We start from the raw sequence: 20,240 nt of genomic DNA on the forward strand, positions 1-20,240 counted from the left end.
TTATATTGAGGTAATATTTTTTAAAATGAATAAAATAAATTTATATCAATATAAAGTTAAAATATTTTTTAGATTAAAATATAAAATAGTAAAGATAAGGTTGAAAAGTATTCTAATATTTTTATTAAATTATTTATTAACTTTTTTAAATGCACTAAAGCACATATATATATATTTTTTATATCTGTAAACTTAAAAGTTATATTTATCATGAGGAGGAAGAGGTAAATATATTTAAAGAATACAAGATAAGAAGTCACGTTATTTTTTTTCCAGTAGTAGTCAAATAAATTCAACAAATATATTAAAAATGATAAAAATTTAAATATTTTTCATATATTAACTTTTTTGATCTATATTTTAGTTAATAAGCAGTATGAAAATATTATCTAAAAAAATAGTACTTTTATAATAATACTTAATATTTATGTAAAGATAAACAAACCCCCTCGCAAATTGTGTCTATTTGTGGATCATATTTGCACCCAAGTGAAGATTAGGTTGATGCTGTTTAAGTAACCTTATTTTGGGTTAATTTTGAGAACAAGCACGGCAGGCAGGCAGGCAGGCAGGCAGGCATTGCCTTTATGTGTTGCACAGTGGTCGCGTGCGCTGCGCACTGCTGTGCTGCACACATCAACTTCACAATCTCTACCTCTGCGCAAACGCATGACTCATCATAAATACATGCATCCATGATTGATCCCCCCCCCCCCCCCCCCCCCCATTCACGAGATTTTGCTCTTTCATTTGTGCTTTTTTAAGGGTAAGTCTAATATCAATCAATAGATTTTATTTTCTAACATATAAATAGTGTTGTTATTTGATTAAATAGTTTAAAGTAGAACGCATTTTATATATGCACTTGATGATGGTTTGAGTCGATTACTTTGAACCAAATTCATCTCAAATCAAGTGTGTTGAGTCGTGGTCCTCAATCAATCCCAAGAACGTCCAAAACCTATTCCCTAGCATGTTCTTCAATGGTCAAATCGATACTTGAGAGAAAATCTAATAATCAATATGCATACATACATAACAAAAATACCAATCTCTTGGAATTCGTGCATTTATAAATGCATGTTGTGAGATAAAAAGAGTCATAATTGTGTGATGTAAGTAGTCAGAACCTAGCCTTATGAGCTAATTTGGCTAAACAAGGATCCAGTTTTGGTTGGATTAGTGCAAATTTGGTGAAGAGAGAGGCAGGGTAGATTGAACCTATACGGAAATCTAAATATCTTGAGATAGGTATAGCTACTAGATAACTTAGAAGACGGGCATTTTCACTATTTTCCCTAGGATTAAGATGTCCCTGTCAGCAGCAGCAGCAGCCGCCCTTTGTTTGAAAATAAAGTGTACTTTTGGGCCTGGTTCGAAGCAGGCAATGGCAGGCCCAATAGTTACAATGGTTAGTGTTTTCTGTTTTGGATTGAAGTTGGGCCGGTGACCAGTTCTGTTTGAAATAAAGGCCGAATCGTGGGCCATGCTCTTGGGTGGAACTTTATATTATAATATAGGCCCGGCCCGGTCAGACCTACCGCCACCGCCGCCACAAAAGATAAGGAGCAGCGACCTGCCATTCTCACCGAACATTCGCGCTATAAAGGGGTTGATGAGAGATCAAATCCAACTGGATGGATGGGTCTATGGCTTGTCGCATTAGCTAGGCTGTCCCATTTGTGATATATGGGGGGCATATATATCTTCTGACAAAAACTATATAATACCTTGTAATTATAAAAGAGAGTGAAATTAAGGGTCCTTCGCCAGGCTAATTCTTACATAATAATACATTAATTATTATTGTATACTTACCCTTGATGATTTTACTTTGTACTACAGGATACTGCCATCACTCTCCAATGCGACGAGGTCCAAATTTGATTGGAGAATAAGAGATGGTCGAAAAGTCTCCGAGATTGATTTTCTCGTCAATTACCTTGGCAATTAGACATCTATCTCTATTACGGCACAGAGGTCTCGAGAACCATCATCCACCATCTTTGAACATTATTCAAGACCACATGCCTAGTCATCCTAAGGCTGATGACTTGAGATGGATGGCTTCCTGCCTCAAATGAAGTTTTTTTCCAATCCTTCTGCTTTGCAAGGTCTTCTAGCATCATTTGGTATGACATAGTTATGATATTTTTTAAAATATTTTTATTTTTTAGATAGCCACTGGAGAACGTTTATCTACATTTGATTATATTAACATTTTTTTTTTTTTTACTTTTTCTAAATTGATGCTTTCTTTCCATATAAGTGATAGATCGACACAATTATTTTTTTATGTACTTGCTCTTATTCCTACCAAGTATTGTCCTCTTTTCACCGCTCAAGGAAATTTGGATGGCCATGGTGTTAATGTGAGAGTGGAGTTTTATGGGCTGCGACTAAATGGAACGGTAAAAAGCCTTTGGCAGATTGCTAATCAAATGGTTTTGTTGATCATGGTGTATTTTTTATGGATAGATAACAGATGTTTTAAGGAACATAAACGATTTGCATTTCTGCTGACGTATAAGAGATTTAGTGTGTTGTTTGGACAAAGTAGCAACCAATCCCTTCCCTCCTCTTTCCAAAGCCATGCTTTGCGACACTTTTGACGGCTTAATTAGGACTAACCAGAGTTTTTCTACTTCATTGATTTAAATTGCTAAAATGGTGATTTGAATTATGAGCATACTTTTGCACTCTTGGGTGTTTATTTTGATAAGTAACATGAGATTACCATCACAAATGATAGTACTGGAGTCCAAAATCATTATAATACTTGGGAGAACACGTGAATTGATAATTTCTTTATATATTTATTGTCTATTCCTTTAGTTCGAGCGTTTAGTAATTGGGGTTTACATCACAAATGTCATTTTTCACATTAAACTGTGGCTTGCATTATGAGTATACTGCTAACACTCTAAGCTCATCAACACCATAAATAATTCTAAAGTTTAAAACCGACAAAATACTTAAAAAAAAACCTTTTGATCGAGTGAGAGTGTAATTGCTGGTGCTTATTCTTAAAGATTTTCTATAACACTTAAACATAGCTGTATAGTTTTATTATTTTTGTTTAATCAAATTAGAAACAAAATCACAATTAAAAAGGCTGATTAAAGAATAAAACACAAAATCAACCCCGTTAATAAAATTCATTCTTAAATCTATGCCCTTTTTTGTGGGTGCACTCTGAGTTGAGCTGAGCTGAATAATCTCTCTATGGGGGAGGAGACATGGCGAACTACAAGGAAGCTTCCTATTTTATATATTTATAAAAATCTTATTTGAACACTTTTTTAACACTATTTGTAAGGGCAAAAACTTTCCAACGGAGGGAAAACCGACTCTCATCTGGAAGATTCGCACGCCACGCAAGGCTCCTCTCTTCTTCTTCTTCTTCTTCTTCTTCATCTCTGATCTGATCACAACCCCCCAGGCAAGAGCAGGTGAAAATGGCGAAGGACAAGACGGTAGGTGTGGCGATGGACTTTTCGAAGAGCAGCAAGGCGGCGCTACAGTGGGCGATCGACAACCTCGCCGACAAAGGCGACATCCTCTACGTTATCCATGTCAATCCTCACTCTCTCGACGAGTCTCGCAATCTGCTCTGGTCCAAATCTGGCTCTCGTAAACTCCCGATTTTACTCTCTCTCTCTCTCTCTCTCTCTCTCTCTCTCCCCCTTCTCAAACCAGTTCTACTTTTTCCCGATTTGATAAATTTGGGTCTGGATTATCGTGATCGTGTGATCTGGGTTTGTCTTTTTGGGTCAGCTCTGATTCCTCTGGCGGAGTTCCGGGAACCGGAGGTTATGAAGAAGTACGAAGTTCAAACGGATATGGAAGTTCTCGACATGCTTGACACTGCTTCTAGGCAGAAGGAGGTTCGTATACATACACACACACACACACACACACACACACACATATATATATATATGGCTTCTTCTTCTTCTTTCTAATTCTTAACTCGTTTTGCTCGATTATTCAGTTGAATGAACAATTTTGAACTTGATTTCTAAACTTGATTAACCAACCAACACTTCTATAATCGAACACTCAAACGAGGTTCCTTTTTATGTTTAACCGCTTTAACATAAATTCGCTGTTAGCCAAGCTTGAGGAGTCCCAGTTTTGAGCAATTAGTTCGATAAAAGCTCTAAATAAGCGAGCTCCTCAAATCGCGTGTCATCTTAAATGATGGACGTTGTTATGATTTTATGCTTCTGATGTTGAAATCAATGAACTCGATGGCAGCTGAAAGTAGTGGCAAAAATATACTGGGGAGATGCCAGAGAGAAGGTTTGTGAAGCTGTTGGAGATCTGAAGCTGGATTCTCTGGTCATGGGAAGCAGAGGTCTGAGCACCATTCAAAGGTACTATTTTTCCTCTTCTTTTGCGCTAATCTTATGGATTAAGATAATTGGGGTTTGTTTGTTGATCACGAATCAATCAAAACAGGATCATTTTGGGAAGCGTGACCAATTACGTGATTACAAACGCAGCCTGCCCGGTCACCATTGTCAAGGACCCCGATTTTCAGAAACACTGATCCCAGCTTGACAAATTTGACTTCATCATCACCATCACCATCACCATCCCCAGTGTTCTGTTTTCCTTCTGTAATAATATTTGGAGCCTCTTCTTCTCCGAATGTAACTGCTCCAATGGCGATGGCGATGGCGATGGCTTTGCCATAAATACAAGTGTTGTTTCAAGACCAGATAATATCTATGTTTTGCAAATGAGGGTTTGGTTCTGTATAAGGTAAATGCGTGGTGGTTTGATCATGATTCTCCATATGTTTATGATTTGGGATTAATGAATTAGGCTCTGTTTGAATATTTGCTTGATCCATCCAACCAGCATCTATGGCTGGCAGGCACGTCCAGCCTCTTTATCTCCACGTGACGCTGTCTGATGGTTACATTTATTGTTCTCAATGACATTGTCTTGTTTGAAAAATGCTATTTGTATAGAAAGTTTTTTTTACAGAATGCTTGCATGGATAATATATTGCGATATTTTGATCATTGTTCATCCCCTTCTTCTTTTCCCCCTTTTCTCGTCGTTGCAATCTCACCTGCCGCCGTTCTTCACCTCCGCCTGCTCTCGCCACCGCCTTGCCACGCTCGCCTCGCCTCGCCTCGCCATTGCAACCTCCACCGCCTCGTCTCATCGCCTCGTCCCGTTGCCTCAGTCGCCTTGCCGTGCCTCGCCTCGCCTCAGTCGCCGTCGCCGCGCCGTGCCTTGCCGTTGCTGTCGCTTGCCGTTGGGGCCGACGGTGTGAGGGGGAGAGAGATAGAGAGAGAGATATGATGCATTTGGGGCATTTGGTTCATTAATTATAGGGGTAAAATGGATATTTTGATTGCCTTATAAATGTTTCTGTAATATTTGTTCTGTACAAATAGCATGACTCTTGTCTTGTTTGTTGTCGTCGTCGGGGTCGGGGCAGTGATGTGGGTTGGGCGGCCCAGCCCAATTCCTTCTCCTGAGCCAACATGGCTCGTCCCTTGACTCTAGTTGGGCCAGTTTCCCGCCGCGGGGGGAGGCGGACGTCTTGGTACGACACAGCTCAGCCCAAAAACTATTGGGCCATAAAGTGGGCTTGGCCCAAATTCCAATTCCTTGATGGGCCTGCTGCTCATGATGTTTGAGTTGCCACCCTTAAGAGACTTTATAAATTACATTATTGGTGTATGAACTTTACACCCCCAACAAAATAGTCACTTTACTTTAATTTTTGTCAATCACAACTATTCAATTTTAACTTTTTTAACAATTCAATTCTTATTTTAAGTTTTTATGAAATTATGTTAACAAAAGTTAAGGTGATATATACTAATAAATTTAAAAATTATTTAATATTAAAATCAACACTTATTTGGTAATTAAAATTTAGTGATTGCTGTCATAAAAATTAATATATAGTAAATATTTAATTTGTTACAAAATATAAAACTCGAAAACTAAAAGAGTGTAATTTACTCAATATTCATAAGATTTGAACACGATATTATGAGACAAATCAAGAATCCATATTTACCCTTTAGGCTACAATTTGAGGGGCTCTATTAGTATTATTAATGTTGTACTCAAGACAACATTAATATTGGGAGGATACATTCCTTTCCCTTTGCATATCAGTTAAGCTTTGTTGGGCAGCCATGGGATTGGGAGCCATCTACTTACCTTTATTCCCAACAACATATATGAGACGTTCACTAGGTTTGAACTAATATATGTCCAAAGTTTTCCTTTAAAAAAGGTACCACATTATATTTATTTAAGAATACGATGTTTGCAACACCTTTACCAACATATTCCATTACCCCTTATTTCCCCCACCCTTTTGACCAAAGGTTCCAAAATAATTATCTCCCTCTACTTATTTTTGTTCAAATCGTTATGAGATAAATCCATTAATATTTGACTACCTCGGTTTATGTGATTTGCATAGTTAGTTATTATATGGACGTAAAATTTACACTTCAAAAGTAGTAATTGTGAGTATTTTATTTTAATTTAAAAAAATTAATATGTGATTTTAAGGCACAATATTGTAACCCATCTCTCAATGGCGAGTTCTCTCAAAGAGGAAACTCTTCTAGGAGAAAGAGTTCTTCCAAAGAATATAATATACGAGGAAGTTATTTTTAAGAAATAATAATAAAAAAAATTTAAATAAGTATTCCGCACATCAAAATTCACTCGATCAAGTCTTTTTAGGACAACATCAACCCCTCTCTCAAATTTTTGCCAGACAACTTTGTTCTGTGTTTGACTCTAACTCTACCATGATTGGAGCTTTCTTATATTATAAATTTTAATTGTTGTATCCAAAATAACAACAAATATACTAATAATTATTATAATAAAGTAGTTACTATTGTTTTAACTATTTTTATTCTTTGACAACCTTTTGTGTATATAATTTTTTTGGAGTCCTTTTTAGATAATTTTAAAATTATTTTCAAATGTTAACAACTAATTACTCTTATCTTATTCCTTCTTTAAGAAGGGAAGGGAGAAGAACCCAAAAAAAAGAAAACAATTGAGTTGAGTATGAGCATTAAGAAGATGTAATGGTAGCCGTTGGGAGGAGCCTATCTCTAGCATCCTTTCAGTTGGAACAACCGGCAAAATGATCCATCCAAGGGGGGGGGAATAAAGCCTTACAAGGGAAGTTACAAAAGTGGTAGATAAATGATATGAATGGGTCCTTTTGATTATTATGAGATCTCAACTGCAACTCTCTCTCTCTCTCTCTCTCTCTCATGTTTTGTTTGTTTGGGCCCAATCCCAATTAAAAGTCCCATTTCAAATCTCATGCATCCTTTGCTTCAAAATCATTGTTTCCATTAATGGTCTCTTGCTTTGTCTTCTTCTTCTTCTATTGTTTTACTAAGGAAGCATATACCCAACCCAACATATCCATCTCACCACGACCCTTCCTAATAGAAAACTACTTATTTCTCTAGATATTGTTGCCTATTGGTAGAAAGTAGGTGTTGGTAAGTTAGTTTGAGTTTTTTAAGTCTCGATTGTTTTCTTTTAGATATTTTATTTAGATATATTGTGTGATTTTTATCATTGGAGTGAAGAGAATAATGATACTATTTAATGGAGGGTTTGCTTCTTTACCTTACATTTAGAAATTAAGAATGGAAAAAAAAAAATATTTCACTTGACTCCCTTAGTAATTTTTAATAAATTAATATTGTCAAACATTAAAATTAACTTACACAGGCCAAATCTTTTTTTTACGTCACATGTGGGAAAAATTATCATTAATGTCTTTTTCTTATTACAATGGTTATATGGTACCATGAATCAAGTTAATTTAGATTTTATATAAATAAATTTAGAATTTTAAATATATTAGACTCAATAGAAAACAAAATTAAATTAACCCATCAATAGAGATCCAACCCAATCTTCATTGAGTTAGAAATAAAAATAAAACCAAACTAGATTAAAGAAAACCCAAAATAATCTAACCACATTCTTAGACATACTCAACCCAATGAGGGCATGGCTAATATAATGACCCAAGAGGAAAGGGCACTTTAGCCATTAACCAACCCACCAAATGTAGGACAGAAGGTTACCAGCTTGTCATACGGGGGAAAATGGTAAGACGTAATTAGAATAATATCCGTCCCTTGCAAGACTCCCACTGACCCCACTTTCCAATCCTTAAACACACTCCTTAATTATGTTTCAGCCCTTGTCTAAGCAAAGCAATCCAGAGAGAGAGAGAGAGAGAGAGAGAGAGAGTCACTGCCAGATGCCAATCTCTCCCTCACGTTACTATAATTTGTTGTTTTCAGGGCTTGAGCAGCTGCAGCCGCCTTCAATAGCCTAACCCATCTTCAATCTGATCCCCTGATCCCCGTTAACGCCTTTATGTTGCCCTTCTTGTTCACTTGTACCCTTGGCAACCAGACATGGTTGAGGCCTTGTGGATAGATAGAGCCCCTCCCTCCCTCCCTCGCCAAGAAGAAAGACAAGACGCCCAATCCAGCAGAAGCATTAATGCCTGCTCCACCCTCCCCGCCTTGGATTTTTCAAGCTCAGAATATCAAATAACCCGACGACGCTATTGTCAGCTTTTCCAGCCTCCTCTGTCTCAAAATCCCTCCTAAATCTGCCTGGCTTGTGGAGGTGAAGTGGCAAATGGGTTTTGTCATGGAAGGGTTCAAGGTGGTGAACAACTCCGTCTATTGCGCTTCCCCCTCTCCTGCAACTGAAGCTAAAGTTGAGACAAATAGAGATTTGGAAGAGAACAAGGATGAGATTTGTACCCATAGGTTTGAGGGTTTTGTTGGGGAAATTGAAGAGGAAGGCAGGGAAAGTAGTTCAAGCTCTGATTTTTTGGTGTCAGAGGCGACAGTGAATGAAGAGCATAGTCACAGCAGCTCTGAGGTCTCATCTTCTCCCCCTTCAATGGGGTGGCCTGTTCAGAAGCCTGAGCTGCCACATTGTGCCCGGTCTGCTGCTTCTGAAGATTCAGAGAAGCAACATTTGGATGGAAGAAAATTGGAGAAACAAGGGTCTTCAATGCCAGGTACAGATGGCTTCATTTCCCTTTCCTGGATATAGTAAAGCTCTACACATTTTTCCTTTTATGTATTATGCATTTATACTTGACAACTCGATCTTGTCCTAAATGGGCTGTGAATAGAGACCGAAATGATGAAGGAGAGGTTCTCAAAATTGCTGCTTGGAGAAGACATGTCTGGTTGTGGGAATGGTGTTTGTACTGCTTTGGCTATTTCAAATGCAATTACTAATCTATGTGGTATGATGCCCTCCATTTCATTGTTTACCTTTTGCTTCAATCTGACGTGAATAATTTGGTCATGGCTTGTGTATGCCAAAGTGCTGTATTCTGCTGTACTTGTCGCCGTTAATGTGTTTTGCTGCAACTTTTAGCTACACTTTTCGGGCAACTCTGGAGATTGGAACCCCTACCGCCGGAAAAGAAATCGATGTGGCGAAGAGAAATGGAGTGGCTTCTTTGTGTTAGTGACCACATTGTTGAGTTAATACCTTCTTGGCAGACATTCCCTGATGGAAGTAAGCTTGAGGTAAATCAAACTCATCAAGGGTGTCCATATGAAAATTCAGTTCCTAAGTTGTTGCTTGGCTTGCTGCAACTTTAGTCTTTCATTGCAAATCAGTTATTAATTACCAATAAACTGTTTGGCTGAATGCTGCCTGCCTAATATAAATTGCCAACCTTAATCTTATCTCCTTTACTTTCGCGTTGTCGTTTAGGTTATGACATCTCGGCCCAGATCAGATCTTTATATCAATCTCCCAGCACTGCGCAAGTTAGATAACATGCTTCTTGTAAGAATTTTCCCATCATTATTTTCTTGTTAATTTTAATATTGTCACTGCTCTTGAGAGGCAGGCATTCTGAATTCAGGCTTTTGTTCTTTCACAGGAGATCTTAGAGAGCTTTGTTGATATGGAATTCTGGTATGTTGACCAAGGGATCCTAGCCCCAGATGCCGCCGATGGCTCATCTTCTTTTCGGAGGCCCCTTCCCCGCCAAGAGGAAAAATGGTGGCTACCGGTGCCTCGCGTTCCTCCTGGTGGGCTTGGTGAGAATTCGAGAAAGCAATTGCAGCACAAACGCGATTGCACGAATCAAATTCTAAAAGCAGCCATGGCCATCAATAGCGTTACTTTGGCTGATATGGAAGTCCCGGAGGCATACTTTGAGAGCCTTCCAAAGGTACAATATATGCCAGTGCCGTGAAAGCTTAAATTCCGGTTAATGGCATGGGTGTACTAGCCGTCCTTGCTTAATGTATTATTTGCTTTGGCTGCGCCTGTTTACAGAACGGTAGGGCCAGCGTCGGCGATCTAATCTACCGGTACATGACATCTGAACAATTCTATCCCGAGTGTCTACTTGACTGCCTCGATTTGTCCTCCGAGCATCAAGCGCTTGAGATTGCCAACCGGGTGGAGGCGTCCATCTATTTGTGGCACCGGAGAACCAATCCAAAGCCCTCGAATGGCACGAGCCGGACCACCTCCAAGTCATCATGGGAGATGGTGAAGGAGCTGGTTATCGACACAGAAAAGAGAGAGATGCTCGCAGAAAGAGCTGAAAGCCTCTTGCTTTCCTTGAAGCAGCGGTTCCCCGGTCTCCCTCAGACAAGCTTAGACATGAGTAAAATCCAATACAACAAGGTTTAAATCTTCAGCCCTTGTGTTGTTTCCCGCTTTGGCTTGGCTTTTTGATACATACGCTTACCCTTCCCTGTTCTTCAGGATGTTGGGAAGTCCATCTTAGAGAGCTATTCGCGGGTTTTGGAGAGCCTGGCATTCAATATCGTGGCACGCATAGATGATCTGCTCTATGTCGATGACTTGACAAAGCATTTGGATCAGGATCAGTTCATGGCAATCTCAAAGATAGGCTTGGTTGCTCCCAAGAGCATTGGGATTCCATGCTCCGGCACTCCATACAAAACGGCTTTCCCCAGCCCCAACTTTTCACCTGCACAGGTCTCAGTCCCCGGCACTGCCAAGGGATATGCCGTGAAGAAGAAGATCTTGACGGATTATCTCTCCATGGATCCAAGACCGAAAGACGGCAACAACAGCAGCAGCAGCAGCAAAGTCCAAAGATCGGATTCGTGTTCGAGCATAATTCGCGTAGCTTTGACATGCCAAACAGAGGTCGACTCTCTCGAGTGTTGCACAGAATCCGCCAGCCCATCCATACAGGATTCAGCCTGGGAAGAATGAATGAATGAATGAACGAACGAACCAACCAACTGTGATTGGCGGCTATGCAGTGGCTGTGTTTGGTTCATGAACCGGTTCTTCTCAGTGTTCAATAGATGTAGAAAGTATATCAGACAACACAACTGCATTCCAGTGTTCCATGAGACATTTAATTCTTCTGGTATGGAGATCTCTTCCCTTTTCATTGGCTGGTTGAGAGTGAGTGAGAACTCACTCAACTACCTGGAGAAGTGAAGAGGCATCCATTTCCATGTTTCTAATTAGTTGATTACAACAGTATGAATATGATGGCGACTGCAAATGATATTTCTGTACTGGGCATGGCTTCACATTAAGAAGTAAACATCATATTTTTTGGGTAAATATCAGGATGATTGGAATGATGGAAAATAAAAAGGCAAGATCAAAGTGCCGGCCCGACTCATTTGTCACGCTTAATTGAAAGACCTGATCTGACCCGTTTTATATGCTTAATTAAAATAGAAAAGATAAGATGAAATGTCAAGTTTCAGATGAAGAAATAGATAACATTTTTGGTAAGTGTCGCAATGACTAGAATTTGGAAAAGAAAAGGTAAGACAAGATGTTGGTTGTTTCTGACTCATTTAATATGCCTAATTAAAAAAGAAAAGGCAAAAAAAATGTCAAATCTGAAAGGGGCATTCCGAGAATTGAACTCGGGACCTCTCGCACCCTAAGCGAGAATCATACCACTAGACCAAATGCCCTGACGCTTGTGACTGTTCAATAATAATTACATATATGTATTTATCAAAGTTTCTTTCAGGACAACTACGAAATGGAAAGCAAAATGTTAAATATATACTGTTGAGCTCATTTTCTAACAAATTAAGTATTTCAATAAACTAAGATTTGTGTTTCCTTGTAGAGGTGCATGATCCTAACATTAGCTTCTTCAACAATTTACATTAGAAATTGGAATTTTTAACACTTGTCTCCTGTACAATATTATTATGTTCCATGTATTAATAATTCACAATTAATTGTTACGAAAAAATCAATTCTGATATAAAAGTAGAGGAAGAGGGCATGCAACTAATTGGCTGTTGTTGTAGTATAGTGGTGAGCAATCTTACGGGTTTGATTTCTGTAACGAAGTCATATATTAGCATTGAGAGTTTCATATTAACATATCTTAATTTATTCTGGGTCTCAGTCTCTATTGTGAGGTAACCAATCAATCGTGGTCTTTGTTGAGTTTTCAAATGTGGCTGCAACTAGTAGCTTAACGTCGTCACTCGGAGGCAGGACCCATCCCACGTGGTTGATGATGCCTTGAATCAGGGTGAGTCTCAGTCAGTTTGATGGTGTTTTGGACAGAAAATGGCCTCTTCACATTAAAAAGGATCAAATTCTCAGAAACCAAACAGGAAGTTGCTGGACTAGAACATTTCAAGATATTGTGCTGCTTGCGCAACCACCACTCATTCTGGAGCAGATTTTGACAATGGCTACCAGACGCAAGACGGGTGCATGTCATAACCCATTCACACTTGGTGGGTCTCAGCCCCCATCAGCAGCGCCTGGTTTACTAGTCGTTTCTAGCAGATGGCACATCAACTGAAAACCTAAAGCATTGCCCATATCCACACACAGGCCAGTAGAGGAGGCTCCTCGCTTGCGAGAATCGAAAAAGGCAGCTCAAAATCATAACTTTCGATCACAAGAAAGACGACCATACCATTACTATTAATGGCTTGCCATCAATCGTGCCCTTGTCTTTGTGGGCACAAGAGTTGGGAGTCGAACTCGCATAACATGGGCCTGTCCCTGTTCACTGGTCAAGCTGGTTCTAAGATTCGCCCCACCCATGAAAAGATAAGTTGTCACGTACAAGAGAAATTCCCAGTTTAATTATTGACAAGGATAGCAACATGGCTGCAGGCTGCAGCTTCTATCTTGGGGCATAAATGGCTTCATTATCTGTAGAACTTAATTTTCCACCCACCATTTATTGTTCTCAACATTGTCCATCCCTTCCAACTTAAGGGTGGCCTGATAATACATACACTCAAAGAGACAAAATGACAAGAAAGTTGCAAAACCCAGTTCAGAAGAGAGATTTCTTGCAAACATATATATCATTAATTAACAGCTCTAATGCCAGTACAGTTCAAGCACCCTATGCCAACTAAACTTCAAATTCATACAATACAACCACATTGCAGAGGTTGCCGATATGAAACAAAGCCACTTAATCCTTGATCCTTCACTAAATATTGCGTTCACTGTTCTTTACACTAGGAAGAACCACCAAGAGCCCAGTTGTCTTCGACAAACTGCTATTATCCATCTATCTTATGCATATAAGGTAGGATAAGCTGCTACTCTATGTATACGACTTCCTGTGAATGAATGGAAGAAGAGAACGGGGAGATCGTATCAATTAAGAATCTAGTGATGTGTTCACTGATATTTTCACGAGGAGGAAGCAACGCAAAAGAGATGGCCAAGAGCAATGGATATAACTAGAACTAGATATGATGGTTTTGGTGAGCCACTGCTGCGAGAGAAAACATACAGTTGTGTGGAATGAACTGCTACTATCGATCTATCTTCCCAGTATAAGGCCGAATAAACTGCTTCTCTAAATATATGACTACCTGCAAACAAAAAATAAAAGAGAATAAGAAGGTCATATCAATTAGGAATCAAGATCAGTAGACTGGAATAAAAATAGCACAAATAATAAAAATACATCTCCGATGAGAACATAGACGATGACTTCTTTTTTTGAACTTTCAGCTTTCCTAACTTTTTGCTCTTTCCTCACAATTTTTTCTTCTTCTTTCTACCTTTTAATTTTTGCACGCTGGAATTTACTAGTTGTGTGCCAAACAAGGAGAAAACTGAAGAAGGAAGAACTAAAGTACTACTGGATTTCTTTAATTAGTACATTATTATGAATACAGATTGGGATTGAAAATGACCTCTGTGAGCTTCTGCTCACAAATTCAGTTCCACCTTGTTTACTTTTAAGTATTTGGAGCTCCATGTCTCTCAAGTAAACTAGTTTTTAAGAGCTCAAAATAATTAAAATAAGGGTAGACTAACAGATGACTAAGCCACCGGAATGCTTAACCAAAGCTACTATCCAAGCAGCCCTTTCATGGATCACCCATCCAGCAAAGAATTCAAGGGAGTGGAGATAATTGGAAAATACGGCCTACAGTTAAAAGCCAAACAGAATGAAAAAAGGCAAATTACTATTTTAAAGGAAAACAATACAAGTAATGTGAAATTCATGTGAAACTTAAGGGACTTCCACTTGGAGGTGATAAATGGAGGCATTTACAATGGGAAGCATAATGTCCTAGAGGCTGGAAGATATCTCATGTTATTAGTAAATACCTCAGTGTGGGAAATTCACATGTGACGGCAGTGAGCTCTTAGTAATATAGAGACCCTGCAAAAGCAAATAATTGACAACAATGACGTAAGTAATATGCACATCCTAGAAATACCACTTTTCTGCACATTCAAAACAGGCTGGAATCTTACCCTGCCACCAATTTCCTCTTGAAGCACTGCCCGAATCATCTTCTGTCCAATCTTTGTTGAACTAAGAAAGCAAAAACTTGTTAGTGCACTGTTGAATTTGCATAGACGAATCAAGATATAATATATTCGCTTTGTAATAAGTGATATTCCCACGAAAATCCCCATCTAGCCATATATAAAAGTATCAATCACCCTCCCCTCCCTTCCTCTTCCAAGAAGAACAGAAAATAAAAAAGATGAAAAGAAGTAACAAAAAGGTTCATTCTCTGCATCCGCATCTATATACATCAAATAGATATTCCTCGACCTGGTTAATTAACTTAATTCCATTAGAAAGGTATCCCAAAGCATGAATCTTCTTGATTGGTTAATTTTCTAATCTGATGTATTATCTGGAATTGAGTAGTTGCAAAATCATCATGCTTATTTAACTCATATGATGCATGATAACTCTTTGAACCATGTATGGAAGAAGTTGTCTTATGAAGTCTTTGCTTAAGAATGCAGCATAAACTCACAGTCGAGTATACAGAGCCCTGAGGATTCTGAGAATTAGCATAGATGTCTTGACCACCATAATATATGGATGAGCTAAGATGACAAGGTTGCACCCTTTGCTCTTGATAAAAAGGACTCGTCTCCCCATTAAGCATGCTCAGATTTTCACCTCCACTGCTCCGAGGCACAGTGCCTAGAAAGAGAAGAATTAGCATTCATAACAAAAAGAGAGCCATGAGAAACCCAATAAAACATCATTTTAGGAGGGTCTTAGTCTTTTTGCCCATGTTGCAACTGAAAATTGGTTGGTGAGGAACAATTTCCAGAGCAGAACCTATTCTGATAACAGGAATGATTTTACCTCTCTCAAACAAACTAGATACTACTCTGTTAGGTTAAACATCTTCAGAGGCAGTGTGGTAACTTCATGAATGAAAATGTTTGAAATAATATTTCTAAATCTGCCAAATTAATAAACGAGTAATAGCAGTTTGATCTTCACAGAAAGAGGGCACAACTGCAGTATCCGATATACTCATCAAACAGAATAATTCAAACCGTGAAAAGGACAGTAAAATGTTGAATCCAAGCTACAAATTCAATGTTCATGTATAGGTTAATCTTCACAAACCTTGAGTTCCAGGTTTAGATCCCCAAACCTGACTTGTAGAGTCTTGCCTTTTCCCAGGCACCTCATATCGTGAGGACTCCCTTCCCAATACCTAAAACAACAAGAATATAAGTTTAGTGTTTCTTCTGATATAAATTTCAAATATACGCAGCTCTTAAATGTATCAGGTTGAAATACAACTCTTGGGTTGATTGCAAGTTTTTATTGTTACCGCACACGGATGGGAAAATCTCATAATGAGATCTTGAAACCTCTACATTACAGTAACGATTCTCTGGACTTAAAGGGGCCCCCAAAATGCATAAAGCTTCCCACTTTTACAAGGATCAGCACAGGTCGCATATATATGCAGCATTCCTTTTGCTTTTCTGCAAGGAGGGGTTTTTACAACTTGAACATATGACCTTCACGTACGTCACAGAGGACCCTTAGTATAGCCTTGGTGGCTTGTCATAATACAAAGTTTACATTGACCTTCATGGCCTACTACCCAACTTGATGAACTTAAACAGAAACCTCATTAAGAACTCAAAGCATGCAATTGATGGAAACCCTTCAAAACTGTAAAAGAAGTCCCGAGAGAAAGACATACTATAAAACATGTTCCAGAGAACGAAACCATTATAAAAAAGAAGGAAAGGATACCCGCCAACAGAACTCTGAAACCCACAGCAATAACACAGAATGCACAAAACTCACAAACAGACACATGAAACTGAACCAAATGACTCCCAAGAAACGAATGGAACTCGTCGGAAAAAGAAGTGAATAATTTACCTTGGAAGAAGGCGCAAAGATGGACCCAAAAATTCCAGAACCAGAGGAATCATTCGAACCGAAAAGATCGGAGGTGAAGGAGGAAGACGACGACGAAGAACCCATTTTCTTCTTCCCGTCCATACTTCTCTTCGTATATGGGTTATTCAATCCTCTCTTGCTTTGTAATACCGAAATGAGAGGACGGCGGTATAAATAGACGAACCACCGTCCCGAAGGGGTCAGAAAAATCGCACAAACCGACAGATTTCTCAAGAAACAAACACAAAGTGCAGCGGGAAACAAAGAGAAAAAACAAAAAACAAAGGAACAGAAACGGAAACAGAGGAAGATATACACACGTGAAAGATCAACCAATTTATAATCCACAGCCAACAGCGATGCCGTCCATTTGCCGTCAATCACACACGCACCCTCACTTCCTTCCCCTCCCCCCTCTATATATATATATATATATTCAAGATTACATCTTGCTGATAAAAGGCTATTTGGTGTCTTGGGCGCACCATATTAGCACCTACCCTTGACTTTGCTCATCAAAGTTATTAGGCAATGTTCCTTGCTTTGGTAATACCGGCTTAAGCAAACGGAGCTCGTCTTGCTAATGGTGTGGCTTAAACTCAAGTGTAATTTCCAATAGTGTTAGTACTTCGTACAATAACTTGGAATTGAGAGGTGGTGAATGCAATTAATTAAGCTTTCTAAGACATTAACGTTACATTATTGTTCGAATATCATTAAAATTACAAAGATTTTTGCCACTTGGAACGACCTGAGTTCCAGGTGGGCCATCTCTGTTAGCTTCCAATGTTTCACTGCCACGTGTAAAGTTAAACGGATAGTGACGGACCCACCACCCCTCAAAAGATTTTTCAATAAATATTAAATTTAAGCGTTTAAATTATTATTTTTTCATTTAAGGAGAACCCTTTTTAATTCAAATTGGTTCGTCCAACTGCAGTTTGGATGCGTCACAAAACCAAATACATCCAAAGCGGCCAAATTGCATTTGAATATTCAAACGAATGTGTATAAATAGAAATAGACAATTTTGATGGGAAAAGCAATGGGGGAAAAAGATCACATTTTTACCGTCAATTCACAAAACTTTTCAACTCGAAAGATTAAAAAATAGAAAAGTCACATAAAATCAGCGTAAACACCATTTTGATGATTCGAAAATATTACTTTGACACCATAAAAGTGTCATTATTGAGTGTTTAAAGTGTTATTTATGTAGATAATGTTATCCGCACATATAAAATATATTATATATTATAATAGCTTAATACATAATGCACCATCTTAACAATTAAAAAATATAACGTTTAATTTTCGATATACAAAACGTCAAAATTCGATGTCTCAACTATTAAAAATTACGTTAGCACTTGTATGAATGCATTCGTTTTTATAAATAACACGCTATGTAAATGGCTAATTAGAAGTATTTGAATAGGATGACTGATTTATTGCATTCACTTAATAATTAAAAAATATGACATTTGATTCTTAATGTACAAAAATGTTAAAATTTCTTAATGCACAGTTACAAATAGTTAAGATATTGTTGACACATATTTTTGTAACACTCCGCATCGAGCGATGGGAAAGTCCGAGACAACTTACCCTAATGGGCTTACGTGAACTTCCCAAGGAGGTCATCCATCCCTGGGTTACCTTAGGTCAAGCACGCTTAACCCTGAAGTTTTTTGCCTATATTTAGTCTAAAAGGTATCCAACTAGTGTTGTTTCATTTCTTACTTATTTTCGATATATACTATCATTTTTTTCTAGACTCTTAAGGTATTACACACATCGTGTCATCATTATAGGGCCCACAACTGCGAGTTTCTCCTAGTTTGTCCCACATCGGTTGCCCAGAAGACGACCATTGAGGGGCTTATAAGTGCGATGTGGCTTCTGGCTGTTGAAGGACGAGAGCTAAGAGTTGACCTGCAGCTGTGAGCCTCATGATGATGACACGATGTGTGTAATACCCAAGAGTCCAGAGAAAGGTAGTATATATCGAGAATAAGTAAGAAAGGAAATGATACTAGCTAGATACTTTTTGGATTGAATGTAGACAAAGAACTCTAGGGTTAAGCGTGCTTGACTTGAGGTAGCCGATGGATAGGTGACCTTATTGGGAAGTTCACGTAGGCCCATCAAGATAAATTATCCCGGATATTCCTATTGCTCGGTGTGAGATGTTACAAAAATGTGTGTCAATAAATATTGAATGATGTGACTAAACGTTATATTTTTTAATTATTAAGAAAATATCGTATATATTATGTCTATACATTAATTATTTTAACATTATATTTAGTATAGTGTTTGGAGAAATTAGCGGGTTCTTAAAGTCATATGATATGTTAAATTTTGATGACTTTATTCAATATTAAATATTAAATCTAACTAATCAAATACCAATTTGACAACCCGTTAAGTTTTCAAATGTCCATCTATTTAATCACGCCACGTAGCATTGATCATACATATTATAATAATGCTAATATAATATGTATGATGATAAAATAAAACAATTTATATAAAAAACCCTCCATTAATGTATAAATTATACCCCCGGACCAGATCTAGAGCCTTCTAGGTGAGGTGGAGAAGGAAGGGAAGGAGGGGCAAGTAGTCCAAGAAGGGGTGGGAAAATGAGAAAACTGGAAAAGGGAGGGGTCAAAGTGAGAAGTAAAAAAGTGATGGGGGAGGCACCGGGGGTCGCCGCGTGTCCAAATATAAGCCACATGGGGCTCCATCATCGACTTCGAATCCCATCGCCAATCTTCCCCTCTGCTTATCCATTCCCATTTTCCAAATTGGTGACGTCTGAACCCTAAATCAATTCTCTATATCAGTGGTGTCCCCTCAAGAGGAGAGGTGATGAGAATGCTTATCCAGATAATTAGAGCTAATCATGGGTGATTAAAAAGATGATTATAATTTTGTGGGTATTTATTTTAGTTTTGGTATCCAGAAGGCAGAAGCTACTTGCAGCAGCAAGAGACAGAGTGAGCCTGGTTGGTTGCCATACCATACCATACCATACCATACCACACTCATCAATTGGTGATGAGAAGGAGATGATGAATCCAAAGCTTCTGCTGCTTCTGCGGTTTGTCATTTTGTTGGGTTGTATCGTACTGTGTTGTATTGTATTTTGGTCAAATATTATGAGATATAGATAGGAACTTGTGATTCTGATCCAGTCAAGGGTGCATGTGACAGCCCACAGTCCATGAAATGGCAGCCCATACCCAACAGCAATTTAACGTTCAAACCATCAAAATTCCACGTTTGTTCAATCAACTTCTTTTTTTTTTGTTGTTTTAGTTATACTTTTAAACATGTATTTTTCACTCAATTTAATCTTTATATTTTAATTTTTTTTGTGTAACACCCCAAACTTTTTGTTATTTCAACTATTCTTGTATCTATATTTTTAATTTAATTTAACTCTTATATTTTAATTTATAAAAAAATAAAATAAAATGAATAAATTTAATCTTATATTAAT

General features: G+C 38.2%; 3 protein-coding genes and 1 non-coding gene across 5 annotated transcripts; 2 read left to right on the forward strand and 2 right to left on the reverse strand.

Annotated features, from left to right (window-relative positions):
• The first annotated feature begins 3,279 nt into the window (after positions 1–3,279).
• Positions 3,280–4,909, forward strand: LOC127789959 (universal stress protein PHOS32). The gene is made up of 4 exons (XM_052319087.1): positions 3,280–3,633; positions 3,778–3,887; positions 4,261–4,379; positions 4,465–4,909. Exons 1-4 carry the CDS (start codon positions 3,459–3,461, stop codon positions 4,553–4,555), a joined length of 495 nt encoding a protein of 164 aa, XP_052175047.1. The 5' UTR covers positions 3,280–3,458; the 3' UTR covers positions 4,556–4,909.
• Positions 4,910–8,158: 3,249 nt separating this feature from the next.
• On the forward strand, positions 8,159–11,659 carry LOC127789958 (rop guanine nucleotide exchange factor 7-like). Its single transcript, XM_052319086.1, has 7 exons — positions 8,159–9,076; positions 9,194–9,310; positions 9,445–9,599; positions 9,790–9,864; positions 9,962–10,255; positions 10,363–10,719; positions 10,801–11,659. Exons 1-7 carry the CDS (start codon positions 8,686–8,688, stop codon positions 11,278–11,280), a joined length of 1,869 nt encoding a protein of 622 aa, XP_052175046.1. The 5' UTR covers positions 8,159–8,685; the 3' UTR covers positions 11,281–11,659.
• Positions 11,660–11,936: 277 nt separating this feature from the next.
• TRNAP-AGG (transfer RNA proline (anticodon AGG)) lies at positions 11,937–12,008 on the reverse strand. Its single transcript has one exon. It is a non-coding gene; the product is annotated as a tRNA-Pro (tRNA).
• A 1,355-nt stretch (positions 12,009–13,363) lies between these two features.
• LOC127789962 (uncharacterized) lies at positions 13,364–17,240 on the reverse strand. Of its 2 annotated transcripts, XR_008020703.1 has the most exons (7): positions 16,709–17,240; positions 15,932–16,022; positions 15,321–15,493; positions 14,803–14,863; positions 14,653–14,707; positions 13,823–13,904; positions 13,364–13,646 (listed from the first exon to the last, which is right to left on the reverse strand). XR_008020703.1 is itself a non-coding variant. In XM_052319088.1 (6 exons), the coding sequence occupies exons 1-5, from the start codon at positions 16,829–16,831 to the stop codon at positions 14,691–14,693; spliced, it is 465 nt and encodes a 154-aa protein (XP_052175048.1). In that variant the 5' UTR covers positions 16,832–17,239; the 3' UTR covers positions 13,364–13,904; positions 14,653–14,690. The 2 variants fall into 2 exon arrangements, 1 of the variants encoding a protein (XP_052175048.1); XM_052319088.1 differs by having other exon boundaries at positions 13,364–13,904; positions 16,709–17,239.
• Between the last annotated feature and the right edge of the window lie 3,000 nt (positions 17,241–20,240).

The sequence above is a fragment of the Diospyros lotus genome, chromosome 14 (assembly GCF_014633365.1).
Source record: "Diospyros lotus cultivar Yz01 chromosome 14, ASM1463336v1, whole genome shotgun sequence".
In the NCBI taxonomy this organism is placed as follows: domain Eukaryota; kingdom Viridiplantae; phylum Streptophyta; class Magnoliopsida; order Ericales; family Ebenaceae; genus Diospyros; species Diospyros lotus.

Excerpts from the sequence above, each read along its gene's own strand:
- LOC127789959 (XM_052319087.1), top strand. The coding sequence starts at position 3,459 with ATGGCGAAGGACAAGACGGTAGGTGTGGCGATGGACTTTTCGAAGAGC. Across the intron at positions 3,634-3,777 it reads CTGGTCCAAATCTGGCTCTC|CTCTGATTCCTCTGGCGGAG; the intron begins GTAAACTCCCGA and ends TTTTTGGGTCAG. Across the intron at positions 3,888-4,260 it reads CTGCTTCTAGGCAGAAGGAG|CTGAAAGTAGTGGCAAAAAT; the intron begins GTTCGTATACAT and ends ACTCGATGGCAG.
- LOC127789958 (XM_052319086.1), top strand. The coding sequence starts at position 8,686 with ATGGGTTTTGTCATGGAAGGGTTCAAGGTGGTGAACAACTCCGTCTAT. Across the intron at positions 9,311-9,444 it reads TGCAATTACTAATCTATGTG|CTACACTTTTCGGGCAACTC; the intron begins GTATGATGCCCT and ends TGCAACTTTTAG. Across the intron at positions 10,256-10,362 it reads ACTTTGAGAGCCTTCCAAAG|AACGGTAGGGCCAGCGTCGG; the intron begins GTACAATATATG and ends GCCTGTTTACAG.
- LOC127789962 (XM_052319088.1), bottom strand. The coding sequence starts at position 16,831 with ATGGACGGGAAGAAGAAAATGGGTTCTTCGTCGTCGTCTTCCTCCTTC. Across the intron at positions 15,494-15,931 it reads ATCTAAACCTGGAACTCAAG|GCACTGTGCCTCGGAGCAGT; the intron begins GTTTGTGAAGAT and ends TTCTCTTTCTAG. Across the intron at positions 14,864-15,320 it reads AGGGCTCTGTATACTCGACT|TTCAACAAAGATTGGACAGA; the intron begins GTGAGTTTATGC and ends TTGCTTTCTTAG.